Raw genomic sequence first — 26687 nt, forward strand, 5'->3', positions numbered from 1 at the left:
CCGGCTAGGACTAGGACCCTTGCTGGAAAATTGACAGCAACGATTTGCCAGCAATCAGTCTTTGGTGTGGAACCTTGTCAAAAGCTTTCTGAAAATCTAAGTATATCATACCATATGCTTTCAGCTGCAGTTGCATGTTCAAAATACTCAAATAAATTAGTAAGACATGATCTGCCTCGTCTAAATCCATGTTGACTATCACTAAGAACATGGTTTTCAGAATCATTTGCAGTTTTCCAATCAGTTGGCACATTCCCTGCTCTAAGTGTCCATTGGAATATTTTAGTTAGCAGCCTACAAATAATTTCCCTTATTTCTTTAAGTTCTGTTGGAAATATACCATCTGGCCCGGGTGATTTGTTTGTTTTTAATTCTACTAGTTCCTTTACATCAGCGGCGCCAGAGAATTGTGATTGGAGGAGCTATGGGGGGGGACTGTATTGTTTATATCAGGTGCTAAAGAATTTTGAAGAAACAAACAATTACAAATAATACTACTACAGAAAAAAGAGATTCAATGATCCTGGGCTAATAGGCTACATAATTGAAATGCACGTTACTAAATGTTTAGCATTAGACAACAACACAATCCAATCGCAATCCAAATCATATTTACCACAGAAATTATCTGTGGATTTACTGGCCTATAAGTTTTCTTTCTGTACTCTTACAAAACATAATCCATACCCTTCCTGCCAAAGCACTGAACTCACACACACATAGGTTAAATGCTGACGGTATGATCAACCTATGCAAACAAAGTAATTTAAACCAGCATATCAACAAAGACTAGTTTACTGTACTCACCAATCACAGGAGAACAATACACCTATTGTTGTGATTTGTAGCGAAGTGGTCAAATCACTGCATTAATGTCCAAGTCTTTGGTACTTCTGGAACTGATCGCCAGCACACCCAGATTGCTGATATAACTGATGCCCCGTCGTAGCACTGGGCAATGCATGCGTTTTTGTCTATGTTACACTTAGCCAACGTCTGTTTAACTGACTCAAGTAAAGACTGTGCATCTAAGCCATCTGCCAGATGTTGTCATTGTTTAGGTAACACAATACAACAGATATCTGCTCTTTCTTGCTTATGTCTTTGGTTTCGTCAACCATTAAAGAAAAGTGCTCTCCCAGCTTAACCTCATCGCTTACTTGCCCCGTTATCATGCAAGCCATAATGTCAATCAATTTGTTCTGAATATCATGGTGCACATATTTAGCATTGCCAGGCCCACTAGCTAACTTTTGTGATACAGTACTGTCAAACTTTGCAAGCAGGTTTAACAGTTCAAGGAAATTACCTCTGCTGGTGGATTGCTCATTTTCTCTGTGCCCTCGCTGACCAATCGTTTGACAAGCTGTAAACCATAGTGACTCAACTACTGCTTGCATGTACTGCCTGTTTTCTTGTACAATCTTGGAATGTCCATCGTCAAGTTGTGTTAAAATCTTTGACCCACTTTTTGATCGCACCTTAAATTCACACCATGCTTCCATGGCTAGTTTATGGGAAACACTTGCATTGTGTTGGGCCAGTTTCTCTGCTCCTTTTCTTCAGTTTCGAAACCCATCATGGGTGAAGCTCTTCTTGATATGACCCGGCCCATGGTGCAAAAAAAGTCTACATGCATAGCAGAAAGCAGCATCAACAGAGAGCGAGTAATCCAGCCATGAGCATTGTTTGAACCAGGAGTTGTTAAACCCCCTTGATTGAGTCGGGTAAGACTTTAATTAAGGATGCCTCGGTCCCTCAGCTGGATCTTGGCTTAAATCCACAGGACCACCAGGTTTCTTGCCAGTAACAGCAGCTATGGCAGTGGAAGCTAACTCAACAACCCCCCCCAACTCTCATTATCACTCTCCAAGATGAACCCTCCACAGCCACTAACGTTACCCCCTCTTCCTCTTCTTCATTGTCCTCCTCGTCCTCATTATCCTCCATGTTTGGCATCATGATGTCCTCCACCATGTTAGCATTCACATTGCTGGAATTAGGAATCTGTAGATTGCCACCCACATCATCCACTCTCCCTCGTTCAGTAGAACCTACGAACATATTGTTTTTCAGCGAATCGATTAGACACTCCAAAACTGCTATACTTACCTTAACGTTATCATGCACATGCAATCACACTTGCAATGATATGAACCAACCAATCAAATCACACACAACAAGCAGCAAAGGTCAACGGTCATCATCATTTACTTAAGTAAATTAAAAATACGATTTCATAGTTTAGTTTTGTTACATATAAGTCAGTCTGATGTCTTCATATATGTTTATTTCCAAAAATATTCTTCATCACAAAATTACTGGGGGTTTGGGGGGGTGCTTAGGGGGGGCTCAGCCTTTTTCAGGGGGTGCTTAAGTTTGACTGTGCTGATTGTTAACCTGTGGCATGTTATCTGTGTTTTCTTTTGTAAAAACCTTTGTATCCGTTGTGCCCCAGTCTATCTCTTCTAAGCACTACCTCATACCTTCAAAGTTTGCTTTTTTTAAATTGTAGACCATTGTTTTAGACTTGGACCTTTTTTTTTTTAAGTATGCCTCAAAGCTACCCATATTGTGACCGCAGTTTGCTATTGGTTCTCTAACTGATGCCCTTCTGACTCTATCTTGTTCATTTGAAAATATCAAATCAATGCATGTGCTTCCTCTGATTGGTTGCCTGACAAATTGAGTTAGAAAGCAGTCAATTACCATCTCAACCAGTTCTATTTCTGCTTTGTATTTCCCAGTCTTTGTTTGGTAAATTGAAATCCCCCATTGTAACAGCCACATCCTTGCTACATGCAGTCCTGATTACACTGTACAATACAACATCTTTCTGAATATCTGAGATGGGTGGTCTGTAACATACTCTTACCATTAATCCCCCAGATCTTTTATTCAAAAGTTTAACACACAAAGATTACATTTCATTAGCAGGATCTAATTTGAGTTATTCTGCTTCAGTCATTTCTGATATATAATGCTACCCCACCACCTCTTCGATTTTGCGTGTCTCTCCTAAACTGTGTGTATCCTTTCAACTTGTATTCATCCCCATCATTTTCTGTAAGCCATGTTTCTGTCACTACAACATCATAGTCACATGCCAGCACTGTGGCTTCTAGGTCTAACATTTTGTTCCTTATACTCCTGGAAATGAGGTACAAACATTTCAGGACTTTCCTACTAGCAGTTTCCCTTGGTTTTCTTTCATTAGTAGAACATATCCCATTGTCAGAGCTCCCTGCCCCCCTGGTCCCTACTTTAAAAGATCCTCAATTACTCTGCACATATGCTCTTCCAATGCGTTAGCCCCCCTTCTGTTTAGATGTAGACTGTCCGATATTAAGACATTTTAGGTCACATTAATGCAGGAATACAGCTAATTCTAAAGTGTTCACAAACTTTCTCTCACCACAGATAATGAACTGGCTTACATCTAAATCACTCTGAGCTCTAAATGCACTATACTGGTAATTCGGTAAACTTTCTTGAGGATTGGAAACAAAAATGTTAATAATAGTTAGAGATGTTTGTTTCCAAAATAAATAAAAAATTTGAGCAAAGCAGTAAATCTTTCATTGGAAATGAAAATCTGTGTTTTTTATCTCACTCAATATTTAGCTGTAGGAATATGTTTTCTCTGAACTCCTCCGACTTGGCTCCAAATATCTGAGCAAGGATTTGTATGATTGCCAGGCAGCAGGCACATATGTACCACATGATATCACTGTTGTTCAGACAAGTTTAGAAAAAAAGACAGCTTTACACATTGGACCTATAGGCAAACAATGGTGAAATTACCTTAAAACAATATATATATAAAAAACACATGTTCTTTCTTAAAGTAGTCCATTAGGCCAGATAATTGCTTTGAAGCACATGCTTGTAACATGAAAGAATGGTCCTCCTGTCAAAAATGTTGTAAATACTATTCAGAACATTTTAAATTTATATAACACTCATATAGGCATTGAATTAAATACAAGTTCTGAGGACCTCTTATCCTTTTATCTTGTTTAATGTTCTCTAGCCCAATATGTTTTAATGGCATAGAAAAATGTGAATTGCTCCTTGTAATATACAGCTGAAAAAGGAATTACATCAATTAGGTATAAATATAATAATGATAAGCAATTCTGAATAGCTGCTATAATAATAATTTCTGTAATAATACAGAAATAATTGAAACTTTTGTTGCCCTCTAGTGTCTACACAGCTGTAAAGTTTCAGGGTGTTTTTCAAAGCCTTGAGCATTGAATTGAATATACCCAGAAATCATGTAAAAGAAAAACATATTTTATACACTTTTTTTTTTAATAGACTTTTATGTTACACTCACTCACACAGTTGTGTTGCTCCCAACAGCTTTGTTTTTTATAGAAGTCCTTTATATCTCATTGGCTCTGATTGGAAGTCCTTGGGATGATATAATTCAGTTAAATACGAATTTACAGGTAACTATCTGACATGTGCAAATGTAAAGCATGCATTTAAGCCTAAGCTAGATAAATGGGTTGCCTTGAAGATGAATAATTTTGTTCAGTTTCCTTGAGCATACCAAAGTACTACGCTACACAATTTTTAGTGTATTTATATGGTGTATTTTATTTTATTTTATGGAGGTTATTCTAATCTGAAATTCTTTATTTTGCTATTTTAATTTCATCTGTCAGTTGTTATGACAAACATCATGTCCAGATCACTTCTTATTAGTGATATTTTTTTATAGATTTTATTATGCATACATATACTTATGTATGCCATACATTTTTGATTATACCTGATTCTTGAATTTGGTGTATAAATCCATGACCTTTTCCCAGTTAAATTCCAAAGATCTGGTAACGAATCATAAATGTATTAATACTTTTCAAGCTACAGTCAGGTGAGACAGAGCAATGCACCTGTCCCCAATTGAGTTACTATGTACTTCTACTTGTATCTTCTATTTAAACCTTGTAAGCATGCTTAATTGTAAATGTAATCCATCTATCTATTGTTAAGTATAATACATTGTTCCTTTAATGCCAAAGCCCCTGCCCTGTACATTTGGCCTACTCCCAACACTATGTCCTGTTGGCATTGCTTCATCATAATGCAATATTAATTAAGAATACATACAAACAAAGGAGCATATATTTGTTTTATCAGTTTTGAAACAATTTTATTTGATTTCTAATTTGGCACACACTGACTTCCCACATTTATAGCACTATAAGACACACTACTTAAGCAAGGGAAGGCAGAATTAAACCATTGCACCATTCATGCTACAAATGTAATGTAATCCAGACAATTTAACCACAAATGGGCCTGTGGAGGCTGATGGTATCTTTACCAGATTCACATTCTGGGATACTGACAGAGTGGAAAGATTAAAAGGTTGTAAACTATGTTGGACATTTTCCCTGTATTAGAATGATTATGAGTTAAAGGGGAAATCTGGCTAGTACTAAAGGGGCCAAAACTGTCCTGAAAGGATAAGTAAATGGGGATTAAAAACCTCATCTTGGTGCCTTCCCCACCAAACAATCAAGTAGGTTGTGTTATCACAGTGATCGAAGTTCATAAGAGCACTTAACTGACAAGAGCTTCTCCTCAAAGGTTTTTTGTTTGTTTGTTTGTTTGTTTGTTTGTTTGTTTGTTTGTTCATTCTCTCTTCTCATAGTTCATATGATTATACAATTTAGTTCCACGGCCTGCAAAGAACAGTCATGATCTTCATTATTTATTTTCTCTAATTCCAGTTGAAACCTTTAATTGAAGACTTGTTGCAACTGTTGTGAGAAAGATGGAGGCACAGACATAGGTTGCAGGGCAAAATAACATTTTAATTTTAAATTAACAAAAACAAATGGCACAAGGACTAAAACAGACAACAAATACAAATACATTAACAAGTTGCCAGGCCGGGTGGTACCTTCACTGGCTTCTAGCATCCTTAGCTGACCTGCTGTTTCTCTAGCCACTCTACAAACTACCATGGCAGCTGAAGCTCCTTAAACATTGTTTGATACTGGCCCAGGGAATAATTGACTGATTGGCCAACCATGAGGCAGCAATGTTCTGTATTCTTATGCTGGCCAGTCAGTCAATTCAATCTCCCAACTCCAACAGGCTGTGAGCGGCAGCCAGTCTCTTAAAGTGGCAGGATGCTTCCACACTGTGTATAATAATGTATGGATATTAAAAATAAATCATGCATGATTGTACCATGAATATTACAGAGCTCCTTAAAAATATTTCCAATAATAGTTGAGATACAATATGTTAGTCTTGTTAGTTCTCCTGGCATAACCCTCTAATATTTTTTTTTGTGTGTATTCAAGGGTTCTGCCAGGCACTGTATAGGCAGCTCAAGACTAATGTATATTGTATCTCAAATGCTATTCTGTTGTATTCTTGGTACAATCATGCATGGCAGCAATACTGCAGATATTTTCATAGTATCTTTGCATTTGTGAGTGGGGGCTGCTTGAGAGAGATAGGTTGCCAAGCAATGAGAAGCAGTTGAGTTCCCTTCATTTTCTTGCCACTACAGTAGCTCCTTGGCTCAGGTCAAGCTACCTCAAGTGAAAAAAAACAAATGCTAATGAAAAACCTGAATGCATTTGCTGGTTATGGGACCTTGGGAGAAGAGTTTCATTCATATCACAGTGACAGAAGAACAGACAGATTTACTGAGGCCTTGATGCCATGTTAATACATTCAGTATTGGCATAGAAAAGAAAAACATAACCCTAATGTGCTATTTTTTTAAGAATATGAATCCATGGATATACACATCAGGAATATCATACTTTGTATTCTTCATATATGGTCAACAGTCATGCACTACAATGAAAAGAGTGCCCGATCCCATGCACAAACATCAAAGGGAGAGCTGAAATACTCAGTTGTCTTTCCAAAATATAACAAAATGTGGCTATACTCTACGAAAAATCTCAGATGCATTAATGTTCTGTAAATTGTTTTTTTTTTTTTATTTGAGCCATTTGATAAGCTCTTAATCTAATATCTAGCACTAGGTGTATTAGATATAGAGTAATGATCGAGTTTCCACAGAGAAGGGAAATAGTTATTCTGTACTAGTTTTTCCGTGGTGTTTACGCTATCCACAAAGTTATGACACAAAACATCCTGAAAAACTGAAATATGCTTTTGACGTATGCCATTATTTGGTGAGTTAAATTTAGAGTGTTAAGTGTGATTGTGACAGCACTGTGCTCTATATTGTATTTTATTGCCATTGCTCGATTGCGGTTGTAATGTATCTTTTTTTTTTACTATAATTTACATTTTATATTCATACATAAGTCATGTCTTTAAATCTGTATTACTACTTCTCTTAAAAGTTGCCTTCATCAATTACTGAAAATGTGTCCTTACATGTCAAACTATGATTTCAAAGTGGTAAATTGCTGCATTAAATGAAAATAAACATAAAATGCTTGAGTGTGGATTAGTACATTATTTTATGTGGTTGTACGATAAATACACTGTATGCTTGTATGCTTACACACATTGCTCAGTGACAGAGACTTACAGGGGGGTGGGGCAGAGGTGATGCAAACAACTGCCCCTTTGGTCCTCAGAGCCCTAAGTGCCCTCTGAAGCCTCGTTAAGTGGCCTGGGCCTTTTAGTGATGCGGAAACGTTGCTGAACTGTGACACTGGAGACTTGTGTTTAATTCTCACCATGGCCGATACCCCCAGGATGTTACAATACATTTCGGTTTTATAGATATTGAGTGCAATATCTAATTTGTTACCTGTAGAGTGCACCTTTACTTCAGTTACTGAACGCATTCTATATTTTCACTGTACACTTAAGGAGACATTGAGGTGTGTTGATATACCCATGCAAGATTTGTATTTCTTTTATGTTTGCTGAACGTACTTTCTTTACAATTTGGCTTAACTGCATGAAGCTTTGAATTTGTCTAAAACGAGAGGAGCTGCGGGAACATTTGCAGGTTGTTTTCTCCCAAGTATTGTTGCAAGAAATTTGCAATGTTGTGATATCAGATGCTGATAGCACAAAAGTGTGATATTCATTTGCAGTAAAGCAGCTAATAAAGTTTTAATTTAAATGGGCTTAATTATTATTTGCAACATATAAATATGCAAAAAAAACTATGTAATTTTAGGATCTGTGTTCTTTCCCCTTTAACACTGTTTCTTTGTTCTCCCTTTTCTTTCTGTCTCATGTCTTCCTAGAGTGTTCATGAGTGCCTTAAATTGTACAATAACACACTCTCCTTGTCACAATAATTGACAAGAAGAGAATGTTCATGTGTGTATGTGTCATCTTGCCATCCATAAAACAAGAATTGTGACTGAGAAAAAAAAATCTGTAATATGTAATTACTAAGCTTATTGTTTACATTCTCTGGGAATCAACTTTGTCTGGGTAGGAACTTTGTCTTTTAGAGAAGACCCCTATTTTCCATTGTAATATCATGTCTTCAAAATTTTCACTTGTTATTTTTTAATTGTTATGCCTGAAAAAATCTTCTGGATTAAAATTATCAATACTATGACACCAGGTGGGGTGGACACAGCATCTAGGTTATTGTGTGTCTTGGAAACACTGAAAGGCAGTGGAAGTGAAATAATGTATTTTATTATAACCAATGGTGAATGGAATAAACAATGCAAATTATAACATGGCTTCTCTTTTAAGAGAATCCCTTTCCAAACAATTGGGTAGCTAAGCTGCTTGCCAGTACAAAACAAAACAAACAAACAGCCGAATTGCAAATCCCAAATCCTTAGTCCCAATCTGTATGCAAGAAGTTCAGAATCTGCTTTGTATCCACAAATCACAGGCATGGCACTGTACCTGGAGTATTTGCAAGATGTAATTTGTGCTAGCTTTAACATTGAAATATGATGAATTATGGAATGTTTTGGTTGTGCTCATCATTTAACATTTAAGGTCAAGTCTCCCTGCCTAACCATATCTCAGAGAGAAAAGATTCAGTTAAGTCAGACCGAATAACAGACAAGGCAGGTAACTCTGAGCCGCCCAGTTCCATGTACAACACCTATGCTAGGGCCATGATCCATCTCCTGTGATGCCTGATCCCCAAAGCAACTAATCCAATAATTACCTTAGCATGAAGGGAAATGGAGCTTGGTAATCCTGTTCATTCTCTACAAGAAGGTATTTAATTCATCTTCTATCAGTGCTGGCTGTGATGAAGACAAGACATAGAGAGGAATTATGTGGATAATTATTGGTGTTGTTATTTTATTATGTTTTCCTGGTGCATGTTAATTGTGATCGTGTTGCCATTCAGCTCAAGGTGATATTAGTTATATTTGCCTTGATACACAGCCAATTTTAGTTTGTTTGTTTTTTTCTCTTGTGAAGACCCCAGCTAATTTAAATGCTGGTCACAGTAATTTACCATAGAGAAGAAGAAAAAAACATGGGCAGTGTGTGATGCTGAAGAATAATTTTAATATTAAGAAGTCTAATAACGTGTTGAAACACAGACACAAATGCACACCCACCCACCCACGCACACAAAACGCATATTCCTCATTTCTTCCATCCTCAACCTCATTTGAACTTCTCTGCTGTTATATAAATGGAACCCCTGCTACAATAATACACCACAAAACCAGGATGATTTTAATTTAGACTCTGTGAGATCAGTATGATCAAGATAGTCAACAGATAACTGTGTTATCACGACTTCTTCCCTAGCTGTTTTTTGTGTTTTTTTCCTATCAGTTATAGGCCTTGTTACTTATCTTCTATCTTCTATTATTGGAAAAAATGTTCCCTGTTCTTCTATGACCAAATACTTGTGTATGCAACATGTGCCAGCACATCATAGATAACACATTCTAATCCCTGTGTTTGATATTGTTACTGCTGAGGGGTCCAGGTGGGAAAGGTCATATTCCTGGACTCTGTTTGTGGAATCATGGCTTGATCCTTGTGACTCACTACTATGTGGCATTTTAGCTGATGTGGAAAGTTAAGCTCTCTTTATTTTATCTCAAGCTCTTTAAGAAAACAGTATGAATACAGTTGCAATATCCAGCAGTAGTTTGTTACACAGAGCGGTTTTCCCTCCACCCTTGTGAAATGCGTTTATTTAGATATTGCTACTGCTTTAGACTGGACTGCAGTGGAGACGTCAGCATTGAAGAACAGAGCTGCATGGAGCAGGCAGGAGTATAGCCAGCAGAATGCTCTGACATTACACAGTGAAGCCAAGATGTGGAAAGCAACACTGAATGTAATTCCCCAGTGATTTCTATTAGTTACATAAATCTTGTAAAGCTTTTAATGGAATAAAAGGCACATAGTTTCACTGATACTTTATTGCAATATTTACACCTTCCTCTACTACACGTTCTACTGCAGATTTCCTCACCCTTGTACCCAGTGGTGTGTTTGTTAAATTATTGAACTGATAGAATTCAATATTACAAAGTAAAGATGCCCTTGAAATCAATTGGAATCATTTTAAATTGTTATAGAAATTCCATTAAAAGATACGAACATGGAAAGCCAATAAAAATAATAAATCCATTCAATTAAAATGATGCCTCATACTGTATATTCTTGCAGTAAATATGGTTTTATATAAATATAACCTATCCCCAGTATATACAGTGAGGGAAAAAAAGTATTTGATCCCCTGCTGATTTTGTAGGTTTGCCCACTGACAAATAAATGATCAGTCTATAATTTTAATGGTAGGTGTATTTTAACAGTGAGAGACAGAATAACAACACAAAAATCCAGAAAAACGCATTTCAAAAAAAGTTATAAATTGATTTGCATGTTAATGAGGGAAAAAATTATTTGATCCTCTATCAATCAGCAAGATTTCTGGCTCCCAGGTGTCGTTTATACATGTAACGAGCTGAGATTAGGAGCACTCTCTTAAAGGGAGTGCTCCTAATCTCAGCTCGTTACCTGTATAGAAGACACCTGTCCACAGAAGCAATCAATCCATCAGATTCCAAACTCTCCACCATGGCCAAGACCAAAGAGCTGTCCAAGGATGTCAGGGACAAGATTGTAGACCTACACAAGGCTGGAATGGGCTACAAGACCATCGCCAAGCAGCTTGGTGAGAAGGTGACAACAGTTGGTGCGATTATTCGCAAATGGAAGAAACACAAAATAACTGTCAGTCTCCCTCGGTCTGGGGCTCCATGCAAGATTCAGCCTCGTGGAGTTTCAATGATCATGAGAACGGTGAGGAATCAGCCCAGAACTACACGGGAGGATCTTGTTAATGATCTCAAGGCAGCTGGGACCATAGTCACCAAGAAAACAATTGGTAACACACTACGCCATGAAGGACTGAAATCCTGCAGCGCCCGCAAGGTCCCCCTGCTCAAGAAAGCACATGTACAGGCCCGTCTGAAGTTTGCCAATGAACATCTGAATGATTCAGAGGAGAACTGGGTGAAAGTGTTGTGGTCAGATGAGACCAAAATCGAGCTCTTTGGCATCAACTCAACTCGCCATGTTTGGAGGAGGAGGAATGACCCCAAGAACACCATCCCCACCGTCAAACATGGAGGTGGAAACATTATGCTTTGGGGGTGTTTTTCTGTTAAGGGGACAGGACAACTGCTCCGCATCAAAGGGACGATGGACGGGGCCATGTACCGTCAAATCTTGGGTGAGAACCTCCTTCCCTCAGCCAGGGCATTGAAAATGGGTCATGGATGGGTATTCCAGCATGACAATGACCCAAAACTCACAGCCAAGTCAACAAAGGAGTGGCTCAAGAAGAAGCACATTAAGGTCCTGGAGTGGCCTATCCAGTCTCCAGACCTTAATCCCATAGAAAATCTGTGGAGGGAGCTGAAGGTTCGAGTTGCTAAACGTCAGCCTCGAAACCTTAATTACTTGGAGAGGATCTGCACATCCCTCCTGAGATGTGTGCAAACTTGGTGGCCAACTACAAGAAACATCTGACCTCTGTGATTGCCAACAAGGGTTTTGACACCAAGTACTAAGTCGAAGGGGTCAAATACTTATTTCCCTCATTAACATGCAAATCAATTTATAACTTTTTTGAAATGCGTTTTTCTGGATTTGTTTGTTGTTATTCTGTCTCTCACTGTTAAAATACACCTACCATTAAAATTATAGACTGATCATTTCTTTGTCAGTGGGCAAACCTACAAAATCAAATACTTTTTTCCCTCACTGTATATATATATATATATATATATATATATATATATATATATACACACACACACTGCTGAAATCCTTTATAATGTGGTGCCCAGCTTCCAAAGCATCACATCACAATATAAGCAGGATTGCATTAACAATGTCTGGCCTATTTTTAGATCTTAGGGGGTGGTTCTGGTTCCTCGTCTTTCTTCAACACTAAACTTCTTCTGTTTTTTCCAGACATTTTTTCTTCTTTCGAATTATACCAAATATGGGCATTTCCGTATATGCAACTCTCCACTATAGGCTGTGTAAAGATTCTCTTTCTTTTTGTCAGTGATGCACAAGAGGGGAGAGGGGGGCTGTGATCCACATCAAATTACTCTAATACTTTCTCTCATAGCGCAAATGGCAGTCAGGCTTGAATTTGAAACATGCGCCTATACCGGCAAAGTCATGTACTACGATGTGTATTTGTCTTGGACAACTAATAACAGACATGTTCATCAGCGCTGTCCAATCTTGTTATAAGAGGAATCACATTATAAGAAATCGCGTTCTAACGGGTTTTAGCTGTATATATATACACTCACCTAAAGGATTATTAGGAACACCTGTTCAATTTCTCATTAATGCAATTATCTAACCAACCAATCACATGGCAGTTGCTTCAATGCATTTAGGGGTGTGGTCCTGGTCAAGACAATCTCCTGAACTCCAAACTGAATGTCTGAATGGGAAAGAAAGGTGATTTAAGCAATTTTGAGTGTGGCATGGTTGTTGGTGCCAGACGGGCCGGTCTGAGTATTTCACAATCTGCTCAGTTACTGGGATTTTCACGCACAACCATTTCTAGGGTTTACAAAGAATGGTGTTTAAAGGGAAAAACATCCAGTATGCGGCAGTCCTGTGGGCGAAAATGCCTTGTTGATGCTAGAGGTCAGAGGAGAATGGGCCGACTGATTCAAGCTGATAGAAGAGCAACTTTGACTGAAATAACCACTCGTTACAACCGAGGTATGCAGCAAAGCATTTGTGAAGCCACAACACGTACAACCTTGAGGCGGATGGGCTACAACAGCAGAAGACCCCACCGGGTACCACTCATCTCCACTACAAATAGGAAAAGAGGCTACAAATTTCACAAGCTCACCAAAATTGGACAGTTGAAGACTGGAAAAATGTTGCCTGGTCTGATGAGTCTCGATTTCTGTTGAGACATTCAGATGGTAGAGTCAGAATTTGGCATAAACAGAATGAGAACATGGACCCATCATGCCTTGTTACCACTGTGCAGGCTTGTGGTGGTGGTGTAATGGTGTGGGGGATGTTTTCTTGGCACACTTTAGGCCCCTTAGTGCCAATTGGGCATCGTTTAAATGCCACGGCCTACCTGAGCATTGTTTCTGACCATGTCCATCCCTTTATGACCACCATGTACCCATCCTCTGATGGCTACTTCCAGCAGGATAATGCACCATGTCATAAAGGTCGAATCATTTCAAATTGGTTTCTTGAACATGACAATGAGTTCACTGTACTAAACTGGCCCCCACAGTCACCAGATCTCAACCCAATAGAGCATCTTTGGGATGTGGTGGAACGGGAGCTTCGTGCCCTGGATGTGCATCCCACAAATCTCCATCAACTGCAAGATGCTATCCTATCAATATGGGCCAACATTTCTAAAGAATGCTTTCAGCACCTTGTTGAATCAATGCCACGTAGAATTAAGGCAGTTCTGAAGGCGAAAGGGGGTCAAACACAGTATTAGTATGGTGTTCCTAATAATCCTTTAGGTGAGTGTATATATATATTGTACAGCTTCAGAGTTTGATTGTGAAATTGACAAACCAAATACCCATCTTAAAACAAAGCAACATTAAACAATTTGAAAGACGACAAACGCCAACTTAAAATTACTCATGTTTAAGTTGTTTAAGACTCATGAGAAATGTTTCTTAGTCGAGTGCTTAATAAGCTGCTAAGATACATGTCCTCCAATTGGGTCTTTTATCATTAAAAAGCTATTGTTAAGAAGGTCACTTTGCTGCTGCTTATTTATTGTATTTGAGTTATAAAAGACCAGTTTATTTTCAGTGCTTTACCAACTGCAAAAAGAGATATTGGTTTTGTTTTATTGCTATTGCTTTCTAGTTTGGAGTGTTATGATTACTAAAGACCAAGGTATATCTTTGTCATTTGTGTGTATGTAAGCTACTTGATTTGTGTGCAGACACTTGCACACACTTCATTAAATTAACAGATAGGCCCAGGTTATTCATATTTTTAACAAATAATGTAGTCAATATTTTAATATAGTCAGACCTGTTAAACTTACATTTCTTTTTTTCTTGTAAAAATATGTAGATTTAAATATTTTGGGGAAAAATAGAGACAGAAATATCTGCTAAGCTCTCTATGCACAAAATATCTATTAGCCGGCTTTTGAGAGTGAGCGGTTTGTGACCATTGACTTAGCAAGTGTGCTAAGCTAACAAAATGAAAGATTTAATTTTTTTCAAACTGGACACACAAAATGAAAAAGGTTTCCATGGATTCTCATGACTCTGGGTGAGTAAGACATCTGGCTAAAATACCGAAGTATCCCTTTAAGCACAGCCTTATACCTTAAATTGGAATTGAAATAAAACCCTGAATAAATCAATTAATAATCACAGAAAACAGTGCATTTTTTTAAGTGCAATACTAATCATCATCATCATAATGCTCAATATGTTTAAATGTTTTGAAAAAAGAATGGAGTCTGTTTTATATAATGCTGCTATGGAGATATTATGATTATTGTATTTATTTATTTTGCCCATAACAGGTGGAAGATCTATTGCTATATGAGGGCAGTAAATTTGCCCAGGAGAGCATGTCAGACTATAATGATGGATTCTCACACAACATTAGCTTTGTTGAGAGACCTTTCAATTCAGGATACAGAGGCTGTCCACCTGAAATATGTGTAAATGGAACTTGATTAATTGTTCCTCTCTTTCATATTTGGGGATGGATTTCTGGGTTGTACTGCTATTTTTTATTGATTGATTGTCCGTAATTTACAAAAGCTTCCCCTCTTTGCAAATGTTGATAGCCTTGATGCTGCCATGAAGAATAATTACGTTTCTTCAAATACAACATGTGACACATACATACATACAGTGGAAATGTGTGCTTCTGGTTTAGTGTGTTCCTTTACACAGGCAGCTATGTGACCCTGATATATCTGTATTGAATTGTTCAATTGAATCCATTTAGGTGTGAACAAAAAAAGTGATTTGTCATCTATATTAAATAAAGGCTTTAAACTTTAATTTGTGAAGATGTTCAGAATGGTAATGGAGATAAAATCATTGTTTATTTGAGATTAGATCCAAATACACCTAGGATTGGTACATCATTGTAAGTGCAGTTAAATTAAAACCACAAAGGTTATTCTTTGTCTTGCTTTGCCAGAAATTAATAGCAGTATAAATTATTATTATTTATTTTCAAAGTAAAGCAAAATATACCAAACTGCAGAAGTGGTGTGGGTAATTCCACATACTGTAGTATTCTTTTTCAGATGTATACTTCTCTCCTAACCAAAGAAGTGTGCAGGTTAGCATTATTGTTCTTAAGATAATTTTTTGCTAAATCCTATAAAACCATCTATAAACTCTACAAGGTGTGTGCAGCATATAAATCATCCTTCTTTGATGCTTCAAATGACAAACCTGGCAGAAATTAAAGTCATTCGTAAAAATGTAAGATGATGTGTCAGAATATCCGTTTTGTTTCTTGCAACATTCGTAGTGATTGCAGGGAACAGAAAGTGAGTGTTATTGCAGAAGAATGCTGCTGCAGTTGACAGTCTGTGGCAATTTAGGCATACTTTAAGTCTATGAATGTAAATCAACTATGTGGCAGGCATATTGGGTTCCGGTAGGTTTCTGAGAATGCATTGTAGTTAGATATGTGCTAGTTGTGTCCTTTCAGAAATGGGGAATGGGTGACCGTGAGCAGATTCAAGGAACTTTTAATAGACTATTTATTTTGCATCCAAACACTAAACCCCAAAGCACCCTAAACCACAGTTCACTGCTTGAAAAATACAACTGCTTCACAGTTCGAATGGGAATGGAAAATGACAGCCAAGGAGAATGCAGTGCCAGTCACTGTTTCAGTAGATTTACAATATAATATGATTACATATATAACAGCAGGGAAATAGTTTTGTACAAGAGCCAAACTATCCAAATGGAGGATGTGGAATATGTGCCTTTTGATAATATCATATTCAATCAATACCTTGACCCTCTGTATGCATAGCGTTAATTAACTCTGTAATTAATATGGAGCTCCCACTTAGAGTTGAAGGTAGCAATATCCTTGGTCTTTCTGAAGCGTCAGTCTTGTTCATGCCATCACTGATATGATTAACGGAGTACAATTGACATGAATAGGAAATAGATTTCAAACAATACAGCCTAATGAAAGCTGAGTGCTGTGATGATTAATGCATTACTGTTTAATCGATTAATATCTCACTACAGAAGGCTAAGAAAGAGACTCCATTTAAGACATTGCATGGTTTAAAGCTGTCAAACATTTTCAGCAGATAACTTTTCCCCATGCCCTGTCTCATTCCTCTTCAAAGCCAGCCTGCTGGCCTCATTGATTTAAACTTTCAGTCACTAAAGCTCAAAGAGATGGTTTCTGCCTACTATTGGGTGCACAGCAATCGTATTTACTTTGTATTTACCCAGTGCTCAGCATAGCTAAATCCAGAGATCTCTAGGGAGACTCTATAGTGGTCTATACTCTCTGGAACCAGATGTTTACTTGACTAATTCTTGCCATTACAGCCACATTTCTGAACAGGAACACACTAATTAATTGTATGGTATGATATCAGATATAAACATGTTTCTTCTTCTTTTAGTTTAATCTTATACATACTTATTATCACTGGAAAAAAAAATCTATAATGTTTATGAGTGACTGAGAACAATGTAAGTCAGCGTCTCAAATGATGTCTCCCAAACCCATAACACATGCTTTTCTTTTGGACAGGTTGGAGGTCACACGATGCTCCCAATTCGCTGGATGCCACCAGAAAGCATCATGTACCGTAAATTCACCACAGAAAGTGATGTATGGAGCTTTGGAGTAATTCTCTGGGAGATATTCACCTATGGAAAACAGCCATGGTTTCAGCTAGCCAACAACGAGGTATGACAGTTATTATCTTCATTATCTTAATTTCCAATTAAATATAATTTGAGCAAGACAGCTAGCAGACAGAATCAGAGAACACTGGGAATCCTTGAGAACAATGGAGATATGAGCAACTGTAACACCAGGTCCCCCACTAGTTCATAATGATTAAACAACACACAAAATGATCAGAATGAGAATAGATAAAGAACATATGACAGTAGATTCCTTAAATCCAAGGACACCATCTACTTTTTGAAGAGTCCTAGTCAATCAGTTTCATTGTCAGTGTGGTTAGGTAATTTGCACTGAAATATTTATAACACTTGTGTGAAGAAGTTCATCCTATTCTTAAAGTCTTAAATAATCTTGCACTGAACTTCCTTTTTTGGTGTAGATGTTAATGTAGATGTTTGGGTTTGGGTTTCACATTTCTTGGCATATTTAAGTGTCTATATTTTTAAATGTAATGTGTTTTCAAATTGTGAAGCTCTGTATTTATAAATTCACAGGAACATTACATTTCTCTGTGCTCTCTCTCTACTCCGGAAAATATGTCAAAGCTGTAAAAAAATATATATCTTCACAACACAAAGAGTTGCAAGAGTGTAAGATTATGTAAACAACCATAGCCATATGACCTTCAAAGTAGTAGAATTGTTTTTGTTTTTTGATATATTCTTTAAATGCTTTACCTTTACCAGCTTTATTTATTTATTTTATTGAGGAATGAGGATACTAATATATATATATATATATATATATATATATATATATATATATATATATATATATATATATATATATATATATATATATATAGTTTATTTAAATTGTATAGCCTGACAATATATTTGTTTTTCCACTTCCACCTTACCAAATTCTCACAAACTAAACTTTCCCCATATCAAATATAATAGAATTGTAGTCTTATTCTACTCCTACATTTACTGTACCAAGGTCAGTTGTTTACTAGGTCCATTTACTAGGTTTGCTTTCACTTTACCATGCTTTCATTCTGCTCTATTACACATTGCAATGTACCGTGGTATAATTTAGATTTAAAAGCATAGTCGACCTGCACCGCACCCTGTCAAGCACAATAAGGTCTTTTACTAACGTCAAGTGCAGTTGCAAAATGTTTCCCTGTCTGAAAGCTGTATTTCACAATGGCATCACACTTTTGAAAAGCTATGATGAACAGTCTATTTTTAGTACACCCATTATATGCTATATTTAACATGGAGCAGACACAATTAAGATGAAAGACTATTCTAAAAGGGAAAGGCAATTTAAAGACACTAACACTGCCTTCATCTTGGATAGTAGTATCATAAATGGCCTCAGTGCAGAGTCTCCACAATCATGATAATAGTAATTTATGTGGAGAGTTGGCCTTATGGCCATCAGTTACAATAAGGAAAATACCATACGTGATGGGCAATTATTGGAGACTCCCTCACAGGATTCTTGATTGGGCAATGGAAATGAGTCAGTGAGTGTGCCACTGAAGGTAGATGGAAATACTAATCCCTTTTCACAGTTCCCATGCTTATATACATTTTCATCTCTCCACATTGATTTCAAAGAACTTGTATTCACCTAATGTCTGCAACAAAGTTCAGGGAATTCTCTCAATTCTTTTTGAAGTCATACAAAACAAGCTATAAATAAAATATAATTATAATTTGTAAATAGTATTAGAATACTACAGTGCAATGTTTGTTTTATAAATGCTACATTAAACAGTTAAACACTGATGTGTTGCATTGATTTAAGCAGTTTCTTTAGTTTTAGTTTTTTTTTTGTTAAATTAAGAGTCTGATTGCTTTTTCTGTAAGTTCTATCAAAGTAGTATAGCAGAAAATGCTTTTTGATTATGGGTCAAAATGTACAAACAGCTGCACAGAAACACAGTAAGGTAAGAAAAGAAGAGTAACTGTATGAGAATCTCTGCTTTTTCTTGAAGACTGGGAGCAGATGGTATTCTGTGTAGTGTCTCTACTGTGTGTGAATTGCTGCTGTGTGTGAATTGCCACAGAGGCATTATGAGGTTTGTCAATAAGAAACATTATATTGTCCACGCAGCACATCTTAGACTATGGTACTGAATGGACAATAGTTGATATACCACTGGAGTTCAAAAGGCACTGAGTTGTAATAACTGTTACTGAGAAGTGTGGTGCAGTGGTATGGAAGACTGGAAAAAAAAAGTAATTTGTTGCAGGAAACTTCTGACCATTCTAAAATATCATGGATCACTGGAGAAACTTGTGATAAAAATGCTGTAAAAAGCAACACATTGCATGTTTCCACTGAAATGAATTGCTGGGATGCAAGTTGTGTTTGAAAGTGAGGGGCTTTATATGTATTTGCTCAAGAGTTAGATGACTAAATCAAATAGCTCAAGGCTTAAGCGAATGATTGTTAATAATAAATTAGCCTTGTATGAAAGGTTATCCTGCATAGCCATTGTTATTTTCACCTTTTTGGTTCTTAACTGACCAGCAAGCTAATGCTTGATGGATTTACCTGCATTTCACTTTCTAGTGGTGTTAGGCATAACCTTTTGTAATGAAATATTGATACAGTGGCATTAAGGAAGATGCAGCACAACTTAATGCTTTCGATTGGCTACATTTCTGTGCAAGTGATCAATTGTATTTGATTAATGTTGCTCTGTCATTAATGGTAGCATATTTACACAAATCATTTGCATGAGAACTCAACCTCATAAATAGCATATACTGGATTTTGTTGGTTAGGGCATTAGAAAATCAATGTTTGAACAGTTCAGAAGAAAGTAGCTTGAACCTTTAAAGGGCATTAGGAAATGAAGTATTCATGAACACAATTGCCTTTATGACTCAGCAACAAGATACCCAGCAGTCGAGTGTCAAGTCAGTTGAGTGTTAAATTTACTGTTTCAGATTGCTTTCTCCAAACACTGTATATTCTTTTCTATATGGCTTTCAAAATAAGCTCTTATCGAAGTTCACATTTGCTATCATTATTATTTTTGTAGCCATGCAAAACTGGTAACAGACTCATCTAAATTAAAATGTGTAGTGTTGGAAATAGTATATTTTGTCACCACCAAACTCTATTTGACCAGCTTTCTGGCAACTCTACCTATTATGTATGCGCCGACTCAGACATGCTGGACAAAATCAACATTATAAATCAAAGTCAAATCAGTCACACATACTGAAGCCTATCCCAGAGGATCAAGCAGAGCCAAAGCATTTTATAAATAAAAAATTGTAGCAGAGCCAATCCTGTGAATACATATGTGAAATGGATGTAATCAGAGGAAAGCAAGGTTTTGCAAGAAGCATTCAGAGGATGCTTTTTGGCAGCACTTGATTAGTGCAATAATGATTTATAACAATTAGATTGCTTTGTACTTCTCATTAACGTGAAAAGCACAATCTAGTGATCTGAAGAAGAAATGTTTTCCAAGGTGTTGCCACAGACATACACTCTCCTGAGTCTGTCCTATTAATTGTCTTGGTAAAGATGCCATATTGAATACAGTTATAATGAAATCAGCATCATCACGTGACCCAATACAGAGCAACACTATCACCATGGTAACCATAACCTCATCCCCCTGTCACCATGTGGGCTATCTTTACAGCCACCAGACACTAGTTTATAGCCACCTCCTTGGCTTCATCCACCTTTTGGGGGGGTTCTGATGTTCCCTCAGCCAAGGGGATTAAGGGCAAATACATTTAATTACAGTAGCCATTACTGTCTTCCGCTTACATCTATAAATCTAAAACTGCATATGGAAGCATCATTTATAATCTTTTTACCATAATACTTCAATGCCAATTAGTTGTGTAGCCAATTTGTAAGTCGCCCTGGATAAGGGCGTCTGCCAAGAAATAAAAATAATAATAATAATTTAAAGAAATTAAGATTTAAAAATGCACAAGGAGTTTAGAAACATTGTAAAGCCCTTCTAACAAACAAAAAAAATGTATATCTTAGATTAAATAATCAGTTAAACAAAACCTATAACCCTGGCATACGCTATAAACGAGTCCATTTTAACCAGAGTAATTCCCCATTGAAACCCATGTTGTTTAGTTTGGAGCTGCATTTTCAGTATATTGTAAACAGAGGTAAATTCTAACAGGATCTGATATAAGTGGAGTACATCTATATTCATTATATAGTATACTATAAATACATTTTTGGAGATCCTGATCAACACCAAGGAGCTCTTTCTAATGCTGTTGTGACACACACATTGCTTTGTATTTGCAGGAAAGATTTTATCTGAATGCGTATTAGAGAGATCTCCTTAGATGCTTATCATTGGCCCCAAAAATGTATTTTCAACCCATTCTTAAACACTGAAAGAGCATACATGAATAAGACAATAAAAAGGGCCTCTAAATGTATTCAGAACCTTGATGCAACTAAGTAAATCGAATTATTTAGTATAGAAATGTTGATGATACAAACAAATCACTGGTAATGATGTAAACATTAAAGAATTGTACAAGTATCACTATTGTTTGCATCAACAACACATCTGTCTAAAATATATACATGTGTTTCTAAATACACAATATTCACATAATCAGACCCTGGATTTAATAATATGTAAGAGACTTTCCAGGAGAGGACATCCTCTTACAAAACCATACATTTGGAATCTACTCTATTTAAGGTCTTCTAAATGCTTAATTCCAAATTCTAAATGCTTTCAGTACTTAACAGGAAATCACATATTTTGTACTCCTTTACAACACTTAAACATCTTTTTCAAATTTAGCTCCAGATGTTGTTTTTATTATTAGTTGTATATTTTGAAAACAAGCAGGGATCCTAATAATCATAGTATTTCATATTTCTACCAGAAGCCAATATACAAAAGCCATTTTTAAAACAAAACAAAACAAAACAAGACATGAGGCAGATTATTATTATTATCTAAGGAAGAACATTTAAGAATTCAGTGTTACAAAACGATATCCCTCCACCATTCTTGCCTGGTTACATTTGTCTTGCAGGCCATAAACTTGGATAGTCTTTTTATCCACTGTGGGTCAGATGCTGTGCTTTTATCTATTGAACAGAAACCAGGCAATCTATAGACGGGTGAAAGACCTCTCCTTTAGCCCACAGGAAAACTGGGCATGGTGAAATTAGGTTTTCATGTCCCTACGCTTATCAATGTGGTATTTTGACAGGTCATATCAAAAGACCCTCATAGCAGCTGAAGGCTGCTGCCAGGCTTTGATGTAACAATGGCTTTCTTTAGTTTTGCTTATCTGAGAAGAAGTCAATAACATGAGCAGAAAAGACTGTCAGCACCCATTTAAAAATATAAAATAATATAAGAGGGGACATTTTGAACTTTCCATAGTTTTTTGGGTGAATGCCTTCCCAGCTAATCTCCACTTGTAGGTATTCAGTAAGATCTAAATTAGTCTGTATTTGAAAACAGATTTCTGACATTGAAGAGCTTGTATTGCATTTATAATCCAGGCAATATGGGACATTTGAAAACATATATGCTGTTTGACCTGGGCTATTTATGTAGGTAAAGTAAAACATCCTCACATTTATGAACATATGGAAAATAAGTTCTCATTTATTAATATATAAGAGCTCTAAACTTCAGAATGTCTGTCAACAAGACTGGCTACTGACATTCTAACCAAGTATGAGTGGTAGAATACTGATTTCTTACGTAGAAAGGTCCCAACAGTATATGTACATCCAATAAATATACTGTTGAAACCTTGATCACCTCTTCAGGGCTTATCTTTCAGGTTCATTGCTTTCTATGACCAAATACTTATCCGGGCACACGTCATGAACATTAACCTTTGGGATTACAAAACCTGCCATTTATTCAGGTATATTCATGTATAGAAGCTAGATCATGAAGAGCCATATATAATGTTGTTTTGCCTGATATCTGCATAGTTTTTTCCTGTAACATAGTTCACTTCATATTTTCTCTGGTTTAACTCCCCTGCCCCTGCCTGGCATCCTGACCTTTGACTTCTCCTCTTCCCAGGTCATTGAGTGCATCACGCAAGGTCGAGTATTGGAGCGGCCCCGTGTTTGTCCTAAGGAAGTATATGACATCATGTTGGGTTGCTGGCAGAGAGAACCCCAGCAACGGCTAAACATCAAGGACATCCAGAAGATCCTTTATGCCTTGGGCAAAGCCACACCTGTCTATCTGGACATCCTGGGCTAGCTATGCTTGGGTCTGTCTGCCTGTCTCTGCGAGACAGTCACACACAATCCAGGAATAACCAAACAACGTGTACCTTACTACTCCACAGTCAAACACCTTTGTGATGGGGATGGACTTAAGTGCCTGCTACACCTTTCGATACAATGGATAACAGTATTTACAAGGAAAAAAGAAAAAAAAAACACTTTTAGAGTTTGTTTACCTGCACATAAAATGTACAGAATTATACTGCGCGAAGAGGATATTTCTTTTCCTTGAAAATGGCCTCCTTAAAAAAAAAAAAACAAGAAAAAAAAAAAAAAAAAACAGAAAACAACAAATATGTTCCCTTTTGGTATCCAGACAACTCAATGGAAAAATCAACTCCCGTGTGGTTTTTATTTTATATATAATATATTTTTATTTATTTTGGTTTAGTTTTCTTCTCTTTTGTTTTATTTTTCCAAGGTGTGGATGTTGGCCATGTTTGTTGCTAAGGGTGTTTCATCAACTGGAGATGACTACTTCATGTTTCCAAGTCAGATAATTGGCAGAGACTTCCTGAAGAATACAATCTGCCCTCTGGCTTGTTGGATCGTATCTTTGATGCTGAAGAAGGCATCAAAATGGCTTTCTGTTTCTAAGAAAAATATAAAAAGCAAATTGGTGAAAGTAAGAACCCCTTAGCAAAGAGGGATCCACCGGTCAATACAAGCAACTTAATTTAATAATTGAATGTACATAATGTAAATTTCTATAAGTGTCACAAAATTATGTTAACTTATTTCTTTTCCTACTTAGATTATTTTAGTTCCTTGGAGTGCCGTTATGGTGAGTTATTTCTATAAATTTTTGAGAACTTTTTCTCAACTTTTATTTTCTTCCTTTCATGATCAGAATATGTTTTTTCAGTTAGGCACCTCATTTCTGTCACACAACTACATTTAAAATGTGTAATCAAACCTTAATATTCCTGAGGAGAAAGTGAGAAGCTCAAATAGCAAGTGAAAGAGGTGAAGATACATGGAGAGACAGATACTGAGATAACAAAACCAAGATGACATGACGAAAGAGCCCATAGAAAACATGTCTTTTTTTCATGATGTTGAGTCACACTGGCAGGTTAATAGCACTGCACTTTCCTGGAAAGAGTACCATAGTGAATGATATAAGCTCCTTCCCATACTCTGGCTCATCCATTTAGAGAGTCACTTTATATGTTTTCAAGATATTTAAAACCTAAAAAATATTTTTGTTGAAGAAACCTGACAGTACACTTAGATCCAGTATTCTATTGGGAGTATCATCACTTAATGGACAAAACATCATTATTTATATTACATTATTACCTTTTAAGCCCTAAGTCTAGAACACAATCCTGTTATGTAGTAGTAATATACTAATTCTTGAAGTGAAAATATGGGTTGACCAGTGTAAATATTACTCAGTGGAGACCAATGCCTAATTTTACAATGGTATATTGTGTGGCACATAATCAGTATAATTCTTCTTATAACAACTTATCTGTTTTCCATCTTGTAAAGCATGGCTCTAGCATCAATTAAAAGCATCATTTATATACTCCATGCTTATTACACAGATTAATAATGCATTGATAGAACTGAGAACTAAAAATATTTCTTCTTATGTAAACTAGGTGATCTTAAAGAGATTCCTCCTCCACCCAGCTGTTATCTACATTTCTAAGCCTTGGTAACCAATTTAGGGTTGGCACATTTGATAGAAAAGTAGCCTGATAGGGATTGAAAAATACTGTACATAGAGGTAAATGGCACTTCACAGAATTAAGCATTACTCTATAGTGATGACAACAAAAAGTTGTTTACTTGGCACATTTCTAGATTAAACTGTATTAACCAATTCTATATTTTTCCTCCAAAATGTCTGTAAAATGTGTGGCTTATCGTGTGGCTTTTTAAGGACAAATGTCGATGTCACAGTGACAAAACATACCAGTTGCAGTTACTTTTATTTGACATAAAGCAGTGTTTTTATTGTTTATGGGCTTTTTCAAATTGAGACTCTGAAAGTTTCCATTGAGGAACCCAGCAGCATGTGAAGAATGGCTTCCCAACATGTTTTGTTTCTGTTTTATTGAGGAGGAAAGACTCATCACATTATTTACACTATTCAAGTAAATGCTATGGATCCTTCTATTTCAGGGTATGTTTATATGCTATTATGCAGATCACCTAAAATAGTATTTATTTTAGTATTTCAGTTTATTGCATAGCATACATGTTGCCTGCTTTTAAAAGTGGTCAAAGCACTCAAGTCTCAAGTATCTACATGTCACCCTGCATGCCTAATCCCCCATGCACTAGATTGGAAATCTAAATCTATCCCATACTGGCTTTATATTGGTGGGCTAGCCTAGGGCATTCTTAATAGTTCAGAAAGCCACTCTAATTAATTTCCCAAATAATGTTTTCATTTTATATGTTTTATATCATAAATATACATGGAGTTTTTCATATAATGTAAACCGTCAGTAGGAGTTTACATATACATTACTTTGCAGAAGTGGTAGATTAATTGGTTTCTGTGTTTTTATTTTATACCTTCAAACAGCTCTGTCATGTAATTACAACCTTGCTGACCTTCATGGGTTTTGATTTGTGGTAGATCCCAAATGCAAGATTCACCAGGCTTCAGCATCTGGGAAAGATGTTGCAATCATTAATATATTCTGAATCTCTTCTCATTTTCAGTATTCCTAGCTTTTGGAATGTGTGTAATTCAAACACTTCAAGAAAAACCCTAGAGAATCATCTTCTTAAAGACTCTGCCCCTTCTAACTTTGTTATAAATCTTCCCAGAGATCCCTAAAGCACCCATTTCTTGTTCCATTCTTCACTGAGAGCTGAAGTGAGAGCACACTGATTCACATCAATGTCCAGTTTGTTAATATTGACTAATTTATTTCATAATAATAGTAACTGTTAGAAATCTGGTGAGTTTCAGGGAATGAATATATATATATATAAATGTGCGCATTTTTTTCTTTTTTGTTCCTGTGCCTCAAAAGGTAATTACTTTGTTCTTTAGCTATTTTGTGCTGCCACTTAGTCATCTA

General features: G+C 36.5%; 1 protein-coding gene across 1 annotated transcript in view; it reads left to right on the top strand.

The window, feature by feature from the left end:
• LOC136748303 (NT-3 growth factor receptor-like) overlaps window positions 1–26485 on the top strand; it is a 383972-nt gene extending 357487 nt beyond the window's left edge. The window contains exons 17-18 of the mRNA XM_066701924.1: window positions 17236–17394; window positions 23426–26485. Coding sequence (XP_066558021.1) covers window positions 17236–17394; window positions 23426–23611 — 345 coding nt within the window. The 3' untranslated portion in view covers window positions 23612–26485. The remainder of the gene's footprint in view (window positions 1–17235; window positions 17395–23425) is intronic.
• Window positions 26486–26687: the final 202 nt, after the last annotated feature.

This window comes from Amia ocellicauda, chromosome 4, assembly GCF_036373705.1.
Source record: "Amia ocellicauda isolate fAmiCal2 chromosome 4, fAmiCal2.hap1, whole genome shotgun sequence".
NCBI lineage: Eukaryota > Metazoa > Chordata > Actinopteri > Amiiformes > Amiidae > Amia > Amia ocellicauda.